At 44.5% G+C, this 13,615-nt stretch overlaps 1 protein-coding gene and 1 long non-coding RNA gene across 4 annotated transcripts in view; one reads left to right on the top strand and one right to left on the bottom strand.

Annotated features, from left to right (window-relative positions):
* Positions 1-9,543: 9,543 nt before the first annotated feature.
* LOC117312673 (uncharacterized) lies at positions 9,544-11,103 on the bottom strand. Its single transcript, XR_004527108.2, has 2 exons — positions 10,695-11,103; positions 9,544-10,393 (listed from the first exon to the last, which is right to left on the bottom strand). It is a non-coding gene; the product is annotated as an uncharacterized lncRNA (long non-coding RNA).
* A 187-nt stretch (positions 11,104-11,290) lies between these two features.
* INTS3 (integrator complex subunit 3) overlaps positions 11,291-13,615 on the top strand; it is a 39,210-nt gene continuing 36,885 nt past the window's right edge. The window contains exon 1 of one of the 3 annotated variants that reach the window (XM_033858593.2): positions 11,291-11,963. In XM_033858593.2, the coding sequence (XP_033714484.1) occupies positions 11,814-11,963 (150 nt within the window). In that variant the 5' untranslated portion in view covers positions 11,291-11,813. The remainder of the gene's footprint in view (positions 11,964-13,615) is intronic. The other 2 variants (XM_033858594.2, XM_033858598.2) reach the window with 2 other exon arrangements.

The following is a 13,615-nucleotide window of genomic DNA, read 5'->3' as shown; positions in this document are numbered from 1 at the left end:
CCAGCGCCCAGCGGGACTGGAGGTCGGTGCGGGCTATGGAGAGCTTGGACGTCTGCCTTCGGGACAGGGCGCGCTGATACACAAATGGTGGTCTGGAGGTGAAGAAAGGATAATTCGTTCTCCCTTTGTCTAATGACCCTTCCTGATGTCCTGTGCTCTCTTCCCACCCTTTTTGGCCTCAGTCAGATTTGATTTATTGGGAGAAGGAGCTAACACAGTCAAGTCCTCAGCTGGGGATGAATAGCTCTGGGAGGGCCTAACAGAAGGGTGGTTGCCTTGGTAACCACAGCACACCCACCTTCCTGGTGGGCCCTGGTGGCCATGTTGACTCCCAAGCCCCCATTCCTCCTCGCAGGTAGTGGCAGTCCCAGAAGGGAGTAGAAATACTAGAGAACTGTGGGACCTAAGAAGTCAGATCAGGGACTTCCCTAGTGGCGCAGTGGTTAAGAATCCGCCTGCCAATGCAGGGGACAGGGGTTCCAGCCCTAGTCCAGGAAGATCCCACATGCTGCGGAGCAACTAAGCCCGTGCGCCACAACTACTGAGCCTGCGCTCTAGAGCCCACAAGCCACAACTACTGAGCCCGCGTGCCACAACTACTGAGCCTGCGTGCCACAACTAATGAAGCCTGCGCACCTAAAGTCCATGCTCCACAAGAGAAGCCCGCGCACCGCAACAAAGAGTAGCCCCCCTCGCCGCAAGTAGAGAAAGCCCGCTCATGGCAACGAAGACCCAATGCAGCCAAATATAAATTAAAAAATAATAATTAAAAAAAAAAGATCAGGCTGGAGGCTGGGATATCTAGAGAGACTGGGGTTTGGGGAGGGGAGACTGTAAGAGATGAGGTGGGGAAGGTGGGGAAGGTGGGGAAGGAGGGGCGGGTAGCTGATTGACTGAGGAGCCCCAGTAAGACAATTGTAGGAAATTGCCGGTCAGATCCTTCCGGGGCAGCCTGGCTCCACTGCGGGCACTTGGAGGGGAGGGGGCTGAGGGAGTGGGCGTGAGGAGAGGCCCAAGGAGTCGATGACTTCAGCAGCTCAAGAACTTTCACTGGAACTGAGGAGATTTCCTTCCGGAGGAAGGCCCCCGAAGCCAGGAAGGACTGGGAAAGCCATTACTGAGGGGAGGTGTGGGGGGCTGGGGTGGGGGGCGGTGTTCTGAGGGTAGCAGTAGCGCCCCTCCTGCTAGCCAGGGAGACGGATTTGCGCCAGAACCTCCGCCCACGTGGGAGGGGCTGTCTAGCCTCGCTGAGTGTCCCAGGCTGTCCTGCGTAGGTCTGGGAGGGTGGGGGGCAACAGGGTTTCCCTGGAGTATGATAAGAATAATAACAACAGTAATCATTGGCATTCGATTGTGCCTTGCAGTTGACAAAGGCTTTCACATACATTATCTCATCAGCCCACATGACACCATTGGAAGGGAAGGGCAGGGAGTGCAGCTGAGGTAGGAGGGCCCAGCTGTGGTCCAGCTGTGGGTAGGAGGGCCCACTGTAGAGAGTGTGCAGAGGGAACCAGCCCTGTGCAAGGCTGGAACCCAGAAAAAAAAAAAAAAGCTGATAGAAGGAGACAAATATCCTCCCCCTACCCCCTCTTTTCTCTATATCAAAGAGCTTGGGTAATTTATTTATCATAACAGTACATTTAGTGATAATTTTTTTTTAATGATTTATACCTTTGAGGACAGATCCATGGAATCTAATTAGCAGTGGAGGCCGGTTTGGCATCCTGAAAGTCATTTTTTCATTAAATTGCAAGAGCTGTAAAAATACAAAAATAAGTAAATTAACCATAAAGAAAAACCCTAATGCTGTCCAGGGAGATTTAATCTCATTGAGCTGGAACACAAGAAAAATTCCAGGTGAGGTGTTTACCATCAAGATGCTGATGAATTTGGATACTGGTGAGGATGATGAGGCCATAGGAAGAGAGGAGGTGCGGGGGCAGGAACCCTGATAGTGCTAACTCCAGGTTTAGTGAGTGGGACCAGATAGGGAAAAAACCCATCCACCCAGTTCCCTATCACACATGTTGTACCAGTGAGTGGGTAGGTGGGCTGATTGCCCTTTAAGAACCTTTCCATAGCAAAGATTCCATAACCAAATACATCTGTTAATCACTGTGGTACCCCTTCTGGACTTGATACAGACATCCCACTGTTACTCTCTGCCTTTGGCTTTCAAATGTGGACTGCATATGGCATACCTTCACTGCTGATAATGTCCTATGATCAGGTTGGCTTATGTTTTCTCAGCCCACCAAACTCCCAGCAGGCCAGAACCAGGCCAAAATTCCACATCTCAGTATTCAGAACTGGAGTAATTTCAAACGTCTATCAAGTGAGAGGCAGTGTGATGCTGGGTAAGAGACTAACTCTGGATTCAAACCCAGCCCTGCCACCTATAATCCATGTGGCTTTGGGCAAATTTCTCAACTTCTCTAAGCCTCAGTTTTCTGCTCTAACACGGGAATGGTCATAATAAGACCTACCCCACAGGGTTGCCTGGAGGATTATAAGAGGTTTTTCCCACTACATGCTTAGAACACTGAAGGGCAGGTAGTAAGAACTAGTTGTTTACTAGTGTTATTAAGAGTCTACATTATGCAAACCATTATGCTAGATGTAAGGAGTTCCTGATGTCCAGGGAACAGTTGGAAGCAAAATGCAGCACATGATTAGACCCCTCAATGAGAGGTAAGATCTAAAAATCTTAGAAGAAAAACTAGGGGTTATGCACTCCAACCGCTTATCCAGGGCTGAAATCCTTTTAAAAACATCTGTGTAACTTCCATGTTCTATTGGAAAACTTTCAGGGACTTGGAACTAAGACCATTCTATTTTTGAACAGCTGTAATTAGAATGTTCTTCCTGATATAAGAAGATGGAGATATTTCTATCATCAGAATTGCTTTTGAGGAAATCATCTTTGTTTATGGACAGGGAAGCATGCTCATTCTCCTTCAGCTGCCACCTAAGGAAGGCACATCTTGTTGGATGAAGGGTCCTTTGTTTTGTTTTTTTTGATTTATTTTTATTTATTTATCCTTGGCTGCATTGGGTCTTCGTTGCTGTGTGCGGGCTTTCTCTAGTTATGGCGAGCGGGGGCTGCTCAGCAGTTGTGGCACAGGGGCTCAGCTGCTCCACAGCATGTGGGATCTTCCGGGGCCAGGGCTCGAACCCGTGTCCCCCGCATTGGCAGGCAGATTCTTAACCACTGTGCCACCAGGGAAGTCCCGGGTCCTTTGTTTTGCTGAGCCTGGAGCTGAGTTTTTATATAAATTGTGATGCTCAGGACGAGCTTGTCTGATAAATCCACTTGTGTGACAGTTGAAAGAAGAAGCAAGGGTAGAGGTATTCCAGTAGCTGAATTGAGACTTTGCAGACCACCTATAGCTAATAGAGATTTAAAAAAAAAAAAAGACTAGTGTGATGGGAATTCCCTGGCCGTCCAGTGGTTAGGACTTGACTTCCCTGGTCGGTCGGAGAACTAGGATCCCACAAGCGCCACCAAAAAAACCCAAAAAACAAAAACTTGTGACTTTACTGTTTTCTAGAAATGACACACACTTCTATAAAGAGGTACAGAGAAGATTGTGCCTTGTCATATGAAAAAGCCATCATGGTTCAGTGGTTAAGAATCCGCCTGACAATTAAAATTCTGCCATTGAATAGTTATTGTTAACATTTGATGAACATCATTCCAATATGAATTAAAAATTGTTTGGGGGGCGTCCCTGGTGGCTCAGTGGTTGAGAGTCCGCCTGCCGGTGCAGGGGACACGGGTTCGTGCCCTGGTCCGGGAAGATCCCACATGCCGCGGAGCGGCTGGGCCCGTGGACCATGGCCGCTGAGCCTGCGCATCCGGAGCCTGTGCTCTGCAACGGGAGAGGCCACAGCAGTGAGAGGCCCGCGTACCGCAAAAAAAAAAAAAAAATTGTTTGATATTGGGTATTTAATACAAATTCCCTTTATGTTTATGGAAAGGCCAATCTGCCTCTTACTACCTCTTCCACTGGCCCTACCACTGCCATTCCTAGCTCTGTAAAGTCTCCTCTCTCTTCCAACAACAGCTAACCCCTCCACCGCCTCCCCGCATTTCCCCGACTCCCCCCCCCCCGCCCCATATTGGAGTCTTAGCCATATAACATCACTAGTTTCTTTAGAGATTTCTCTAAGATCTGACTGCAAACTCTGTACCATTCTGGGTGAGCTCCTGTGGGTTCACCTGGTTCGTCAACCTCCCTTTGACAGCCTGCCTCCCTGTCAGGAGCAGAATCATCCAGGTGCAGTCTGAGGAGTACAGAGATCAGGCAACTCTCACCTCCTTGCCTCTGTCACACAATGGGCTATTATGGAACTTGTGGTCACACATACCTCTCCCTTCCCCCACCTCCACAGTTTTTCTCACATTGCTGCTGTTAATCCAAGTCTCTCCCACCTTGTACTCTGTTAAATTTTAAAGTGAAAAATACCCATTTTACTAAAGATTTCATATAAGAGATGAAGAAGAGGAGGGTTATGTCACTAAGAGCACAGTGTTTCTACCTAAATACTCATTAGACAGGCTTACTGTCTCCTCAGAGTCCCTCTCCAGCTGGCCCCCAGCCAGGATGGATCCAGGTTTTGTGGGGCTTGAAGTTTATACAATCTGGTAGGTCCTCTTTGAGAAAGAGAGTATAGGGCTTCCCCGGTGGTGCAGTGGTTAAGAATCCGCCTGCCATGCAAGGGACACAGGTTCGAGCCCTGGCCCGGGAAGATCCCACATGCCGTGGAGCAGCTAAGCCCACGCACCACAGCTACTGAGCCTGTGCTCTAGAGCCCTTGAAGCCTGTGCGCCTAGAGCCCATACTCTGCAACAAAAGAAGCCCCTGTGCACCGCAATGAAGAGTAGCCCTGACTCACCTCAACTAGAGAAAGCCCGCGCGCAGCAACAAAGACCCAATGCAGCCAAAAAAAAAAATCAATAAAATAAATAAATGAAAAATTAAAAAAAGAGAATACAAAATTAGGTATGAAATATTTAATTAGAATGTGAAGATAAATTACAACAAATTTAAAATTTTGAAAAGCTTCCAAACATACCAAAACCTAGAAAAATAACTATCTTTTTTTTCCATTATGCTTTATTACAAGATATTGAATATAGTTCCCTGTGCTATACAGTAGAACCTTGTTATTTATCTTTTTTTTTTTTTTTTTTTTTTTTCGGTACGCGGAAAAAAAAGGCCACTGTTGTGGCCTCTCCCATTATGGAGTATAGGCTCCGGACGCGCAGGCTCAGCGGCCATGGCTCACTGGCCTAGCCGCTCCGCGGCATGTGGGATCTTCCTGGTCCGGGGCACGAACCCGTGTTCCCTGCATCGGCAGGCGGACTCTCAACCACTGCGCCACCAGGAAAGCCCTTTTTGTTTTTTTGACTGAAGCATAGTTGACTGACAATGTTGTGTTAGTTAAGGTGTGATTTCAGCAAAGTGATTCATGTATATATGAATATATATATAATATCTTTTATTCCTTTCTATATCCTTTCTATTGTTGATGGACTTTTGGATTATTTCTAGTTTTTTTTTAAAAAGACTATTTTTTAGAGTAGTTTTAGGTTCACAATTGTTTCTAGTTTTTTGCTGTAATAAATAATGCTACTGGCCACACCACTTGGCATGTGGAACTTCCCTGATCAGGGATAAAACACGCCCCGCCCCCCCCCCCCCCCACAGTGGAAGCGGAGAGTCTTAACCACTGGACCACCAGGGAAGTCCTATGAACTTTCTTATACATGCCTTTTAGTGGACACATACACTAATTTCTCTTGGCTGTAAACTTAGAGTGGAACAATTATGTCCTGGGACAGGCAACTGTTTAACTTTGGTAGATACTGTTCAATGGTTTACTAAAGTAATTAGACTAATTTCCACACCATCCAGCAGTGTATGATAGTGCCAATCACTGGACATCCTCACCAACACTTGGTATTGTCAGTCTTTTCATTCTCGTAAGTGTTTTGTGATATCTCATAAGTTTCTCTTTGAAATTTTAAAAAATTGAAGTAATTTTTAATTTACAGAACTGTTGCAAGAAGGGTACAAAGAACTTCTGTACACCCTTCAACTAGATTTACCCATTAACATTTTACCACATTTTCTTTATCATTCTCTTTTTCTCCCTTTCTATCTACCTATCTGTATACATCTATATATCTATAACATAAAGGGATAGGATTTTATATATATAAGTATAAATATACATATTAATATATTATTTTAGATACGTATAAATTATATACGACATTCTCTTACATAACCATTAGTTATTTGTCAAAATCAGGAAATGTACTTCTATCTAGTCTATAGCATGTTTTCAAATTTCCAATTGTTCCAATAATGTACATTATAGAAAACATTTTTTTTTTCAGTCCAAGATCCAGTCCAAGATCACACATTACATATAGTTGTCATGTCTCGGTATTTTTTAATCTAGAAGAGTCCTTCAGTGTTAGGTCTAAATGACCTTAACATTTTGGACAGGGCAGTTATGTTTTAGAATGTCTCTCAATTTGGGTTTCTCTGATTCTTGCTTAAATCATTATTACTATAATTTTTGTCAAATGGTGATTTTTTTCATTGTAGTTTTTTAAAATTATTTTTTACTGTGGTAAAATACATGCAACACAAAATTTGCCATTTTAACCATTTTTAAGTGTGTAAGTCAGTGACATTAATTACATTCACAATGTTGTATAACCATCAACATTATTCCCAAAATGTATTCATCACCTCAAAAAGAAAGTCTATAACCACTAAACAATGATTTCCCATTCCCACCTCCCCTAACCCCTGGTAACCTCTAATCTACTTTCTATTTTTATGAATTTGTCTATTGTAGATGTTTCATATAACTGGAATCATGCAATAATTATCCTTTCCCGTCTGGATTACTTCACTTAACATATTGTTTTTAAGGTTCATCCATGTTGTAACATGCATTTGCTTTGTATTTCTCTTATTACTAATGATGTTGACCATCTTTGCATGTGCTTATTGGCCATTTGTATATCTTCTTTGGGCAAACATCTATTCAAGTCCTCTGCCCATTTTCTAATTGGGTGGTTTGTTTTTGAGTTTTAGGAGTTCTTTATATATTCTGGACATTAAACCCTCATATGACATGAAAATATTTTCTCCCTTTCTATGGGTTGTCTTTTAACTTTCTCGATAATATCCTTTGATGTACAAAAGTTTTAAATTTTAATGAAGCCCAGTTTATTTCTTTTTACTTTTTTTGTTCATGCTTTTGGTATTATATCTGAGAATCCATTGCCAAATTCAATGTCATAATGCTTTTTTTTTTCTTTTTTTGGTGGGGGGCGGTACGCGGGCCTCTCACTGTTGTGGCCTCTCCCGTTGCGGAGCACAGGCTCCGGACGAGCAGGCTCAGTGGCCATGGCTCATGGGCCCAGCCGCTCCGCGGCATGTGGGATCTTCCCGGACCGGGGCACGAATCCGTGTCCCCTGCATCGGCAGGAGGACTCTCAACCACTGCGCCACCAGGGAAGCCCTTCACTAATTTTTTAATATTAATTTCAGGAACTCACATTTATCCCTGTTTGTTTTAAATCCTTTCTATTGGGTTGGCCAAAAGGCTCATTCCATTTTTTTCCGTAAGATGGCTCTAGTAGCACTTAGTTGTCTTTAACTTCATTCGAAACGATTTTGTTAGATTGTATGTGACAGCTGTCATATCAGTCTGCATTTAAAAAAAGACTTATCAAAATTGGTGAATTTTTATGTAGCCATTTTAATATTGACGATGGAAGAACAAAAGCAACATTTTCGGCATATTATGCTTTATTATTTCAAGAAAGGTAGAAACGCAACTGAAATGCAAAAAATGTGTGCAGTATATGGAGAAGGTGCTGTGACTGATCGAACGTGTCAAAAGTGGTTTGCAAAGTTTCGTGCTGGAGATTCTCGCTGGACGATGCTCCACAATCGGGTAGACCAGTTGAAGTTGATAGCGATCAGATCGAGACATTAATTGACAACAGTCAACGTTATACCACGCGGGAGATAGCCAACATACTCAAAATATCCAAGTCAAGCCTTGAAAATCATTTGCACCATCTTGGTTATATTCATCACTTTGATGTTTGGGTCAACATAAGTTAAACAAAAAAAACCTTCTTGACCATATTTCCGCATGCGATTTTCTACTTAAACGTAACGAAAACGTTCCGTTTTTAAAACAAATTGTGACGGGCGATGAAAAGTGGATACTGTACAAGAATGTGAAACAGAAAAGATCGTGGGGCAAGTGAAAGGAACCACCACCAACCACACCAAAGGCTGGTCTTCATCCAAAGAAGGTGATGGTGTGTATATGGTGGGATTGGAAGGGAGTCCTCCATTATGAGCTCCTTCTGGAAGATCAAACGGTTAATTCCAACAAGTACTGCTCCCAATTAGACCAACTGAAAGCAGGACTCGACAAAAAGTGTCCGGAATTAGCCAACAGAAAACGCATACTCTTCCATCAGGATAACACAAGACCGCATGTTTCTTTGATGACCAGGCAAAAACTGTTACAGCTTGGCTGGGAAGTTCTGATTCATCCACCATATTCACCAGGCATTGCACCTTCAGATTTTCATTTATTTCAGTCTTTACAAAATTCTCTTAGTGGAAAAAATTTCAATTCCCTGGAAGACTGTAAAAGGCACTTGGAACAGTTCTTTGCTCAAAAAGATAAAAAGTTTTGGGAAGATGGAATTATGAAGCTGCCTGAAAAATGGCAGAAGTTAGTGGAACAAAACGGTGAATACATTGTTCAATAAAGTTCTTGATGAAAAATTAAAAATGTGTCTTTTATTTTTACTTAAAAACCAAAAGCACTTTTTGGCTTTTAACCCAATAGTATAAGGCCTAGGCATGTAAATAAGCACATTTTTCATTATTAAATATCTTCTTGTTCAGTTCATTCCCTAATCTCATTAACAACCTTTTCAGTGCAATCTGGCAATCCAGTCTATTAGCTAGTAGTCTCAGCTTTATGTTTTTCTGTGTATTTTATAAGCATGCCTTTTTAGTCTTTACCCAGATCCTTTCTTTAATTCATCATTCTGTCTGAGGTAGGGAGAAATCCTCCATTATCACAACCCAAAAGCCTCTCAGGATTATTAGGCATTGGGTTGTTTTTCTCCCTGATGGAGGAACTTTCTGCAGCACTGTGAGTCTTTTTATTTTTTCTTGATTCTAGGGCCTTATTATTTGATTCTTATTAATGATAACTATAGTTTCCCCTGCCTCCAAAAAAAAACTTTCTATTTGTAATCTCAATTACCTTCAACACAGGGTAGATTTTGACAAATGGAAGGTCTTTTGTTCTAGCAATCAACTAGGTGGGGGCAGGATCAGGGAAGAGCTCAATTTCTTCAGAGGAGAGGAGGAGAATATTTTGAGGTTGTTAAATAGAATAAAGTAGATTTCCATGTTTTGATTTTGGGGAAAAAATTGCCAGGATATAAATGTTAATTGAGCAAGAAGCAAGAAATTGTAAAACATGATTTTATTTTTGCTAAAAACCAAATGAAAACAACCAAAGAAATAAACTGTGGATATGTGTTTATGCATGTTTGAAAAAGTAGGGAAAGATATACAACAAATTAGTGACACTGATGACTCAAGAGAAGTAAGACTGGAGGGGTGAAAAGGAAAAAAGAAGGTTCACTTCAACTTTAATATTTGAATTGTTATGAGTTTTTATTATTGGCATTGTTTTTTTTTAAATGATAGGAATTTAAGGTCTTGGGAGACTATATTGATTAGGTAGGGATGAGTCAGATAGGTTTACTAAGGATTTGGGAAATTTAGAAAGTGCCTGAGAGGGTAGTTTAGTAAGATTAGAGAAGTGGCAGAATGTTGAATGGATTAGAATCCATTGTAACCCCTAAAGATATACCATATATATATATATATATATATATACATATATATATATATATATATATATACACATATATAGGCTAGAGAGGAAGAAATTCCAGAGATATTTCTTTTTTTTTTTTTTTAATTTTTGGCTGTGTTAGGTCTCTGTTGCTGCGTGTGGTCTTTATCTAGTTGCGTGGAGCGGGGGCTACTCTTCATTGAGGTGCGCGGGCTTATTGCGGTGGCTTCTCTTGTTGCAGAGCACGGGCTGTAGGCATGCGGGCTCCAGTACTTGTGGCACGCAGGATCAGTAGTTGTGGCTTGTGGGCTCTAGAGCGCAGGCTGGGTAGTTTTGGTGCACTGAGCTGCTCCGCGGGATGTGGGGTCTTCCCAGACCAGGGCTCCAACCCGTGTTCCCTGCATTGGCAGACAGATTCTTAACCACTGCACCACCAGGGAAGCCACCAGTGACATTTCTAAGAAAAAAAATCAAACAGCCTTTAGTGACTGAATACGGGAGGAAAATAATGAATGTCAAAAACAAGCTTCCACACTGGGCTTCTGGGAGCAAATGCTGACACGATCACAGATAAGGCAGGAGGACAATATAGGGCTTCCAGAAGCCTTTCTAATAATGAATCCATGCACGATTCTAATGAATCAGTGCACGATTCTAGTACACAGGTGGGTCCATGAACTTTTTTTTTTTTTTTTTTTGGCAACGTCCGGCTGATAAGTGCATTTGCATGAACGCATACACTGGCTTGTGTGACGTACTCTTAGCTCCGGGAGCTGGCTGCACACCATCCGATGACACTTGCTCTGGGACTGCTTAAGGGTTAGGGCTCCACTTCCTACGAATTGATACTGAATGCACTATCAATTCGTAGCTAGTCTTCGGGTTTCCCAAAGCTACCTAGAAACAGCGCCGGGCTCCCGTACCCACCCGAGCTTCCGAATAAGGGAGGAAAAGAGGGCGGAGGCCAGCGCCGCGCACGCGCTTTAATACACGCAGGCGCAGCCTCTCTCCTTCCTGATAATCTCTCACAGCCGCCCCACCTCCGGGAAGTAGTTCCGTCCCGCCCCCCGAGTGCAAAGGAGGGATGCTATTGGGCACACCGGTTGTCCATCAGGCCGGTCTCTCTTCTGCTCAATACCATTGGCAGCCCGGGAAAAGGCCAGCGGGCCGCCGTCGGCCTACCCCTTCGAGACTCAGCGTCACCGCGGAAGCCGCTATTGGCGGAGGCCAGGGACCGCGACTGCTCACTTCCGGCGCGGGCCTCCACGATTCCTCCCCCTCCCCCGCCGTCGCCCTCGGTCTTCCCACCCCCAGCCCTTCCACCATGGCCGCGTCTGTGTGGTGTAGGGAGAAGCTGGTCCTCCTATAGCGCTTACTGCCTCACCCTCACTCCTGGGGGCCGGAACCAAAGGAACCTCGCTCCCCAACCCTTGGGGCACCAGCCAGGAAGGTTTCCTACCCCATGCTTCAGGGGCAGGACTCCTCTTTCCCCCACCTCCTGAGGCAGAAACTTAGGGTTTTCGCTGCTTCTCTTAGGGTCAGAAGCCAGAAAGGGCTCCTCTTCCACTTCTTCAGGACAGAAGCCTCTCCTACCCTTCCTGTAGGGGTGCAGACCCTTACCCCAGCATACTTAAGAGCTAACGGTGTTTCCTCAGCACTGCCACTCCAGAGGCAGGACCTGGAGGCCCGTCTGCCTTGCCTTCTGCACGGGAGCGGCCCTTCGGAGAGGAGGGAGGAGTGGAGAGGCCAGGGAACCTTTCTTTCCCCTCCCCCACTTGTCCCTCTTTCCCCCCAGTCCCTGGCAATCCCCAATTCCCCCTTTCTAGGACTTCCCATCCATCCACTCCCTGGCCTTTTCCCGTCTCCCGGCTGCAGCCATGGAGTTACAGAAGGGAAAGGGGGCGGCAGCAGCAGCAGCAGCTGCTTCGGGAGCAGCGGGAGGTGGAGGAGGAGCGGGAGCAGGAGCCCCAGGAGGGGGGAGGCTGCTACTTGCAACCAGTTTGGATGCCAAGGATGAGTTAGAGGAGGTAGGTGTGGGGGGGTGGGGAAGGGAGTTAAGAAATGGGGTTGAGGAGGGAAACTGGAGCGAATACGGGGTGGGGGTGGGGGAGGAGGCCTTCACGTGTTTTCTAAGACAGCACAAACACTGCTACAGACTTCCTGCTTGTGAAGGAGGAAGTGTGGGCCAACTTCCTGGACAGGTCGAAACAGCAGCTACTAGTGTGAAAATGGTGGGGGGGTGTTGATGAGGAAGGGATACAGCATCCAGATCAACTGAATTTGTCTTTGACATTCCTTTCCCATTACAGGCCACAGCTATTATTAATATTTACCCTGTTTCATCTTAGGTCATACATTGAGTTGAGATGTAACGTATGTATGTGTAGGTGTCTGGGGGGCTGATAGGAGCTTGCAGTAGACCGTGGACCCTTCCCGTTAGATAGTATTGACTTCATGTAGACACCATCAATTGCCGGTGATGTTAACTGGGCATTGAGAATGAGTGAGGACTTAAGGAAAAGTGAGTTGTGTTTTGTTAGGTAGTGGGGTGAGGTGCGGGGTGAATGGGACCTAGGGGACTCTCCTTCAGAACCAGATAGCACACACACAAAGGAGAGAACACATAGATGCTGAGAAAGAGGGTAGGATGAGGCGATGCAGTGGGCCTGAATGGGGATTTTAGACTACTGAATAATTGACCCGACCCTCCCCGACTTGTTCCTCTTGCCCTGTCCCTGACAATCCAGAGTTGATCATTTATCCCTTTCCACTGCTATACATGAAAAGACATACTTAGGAATATGAGACCCAGAAGTGGGACATGATTGCTGGACTGTTTGTAAGACCTAATGCATTCAACTTAGTGGTTATCCAGGGACAGGATGAGTAAATTATTAGGCTCTGGCTCTTCACTGGCCATTTCCCTGCTTCTGACTTTGTCTCTGCTCTGTATCAGATGTTAGAGGGTGGTCAAGCAGATAGGTGCAGTTCATAGTTTAAATTTGAAAAAAATGTTGGTGCAGATACAAGATGGTGGAACATACATGCAAAAAAGCTTTGTGAATCAAGGAGCGGCTGGATAGCAGCTTTGTGAATTATCCATCGCAAGTGTCTGTTCACAGACCGGCTGGCTTCCCATCATGCTTCTCCCCCATAATTCTGTGTGCATTTAGATGAATCAAAGTTTGTTTTCTGCTGTTGTTTTTATCAGCTAAGGTAGATATAATTAGGAACATAAACAATACTTCTAAAAGTAATGTATTCCCAAAATAAATACAAGTGACTTTGCCAGGATTGCCTGGTAATTTAAATTATCTGCGTTTTTAGAAATGGCCACTGTCACTGTCAAAGTATTTATTGAGCCCTGTGTTCTATCTAGCACTGAAACTCTAGAATTGTAGCAAGAAAGTCATTGACTACCTTTGATCCCTACACCAGTTGGGTAGAGGGGAAGAGACCCCAAGGGTGGCGAAACGGTTTATTCCCCACCCTGATTGCTGGAAAGGTAGTCCTGCTCTAATTTGTACCATAGCATCCTGTTCTTCTGAGTAGTGATACGTTTGCTAGTAAGCGAAATGATATGGCAGAAGGGGACCACAAAAGAGAGGAAGCATTTATTTTCTTGCTTTTTTGGACTGTCTTGAGAGTGAACTTTTAAACTGTTTCCAGAGAGAAGGGG

The sequence above is a fragment of the Tursiops truncatus genome, chromosome 1 (genome assembly GCF_011762595.2).
Source record: "Tursiops truncatus isolate mTurTru1 chromosome 1, mTurTru1.mat.Y, whole genome shotgun sequence".
NCBI lineage: Eukaryota > Metazoa > Chordata > Mammalia > Artiodactyla > Delphinidae > Tursiops > Tursiops truncatus.
This window is presented reverse-complemented; position numbering and strand designations above follow the sequence as displayed.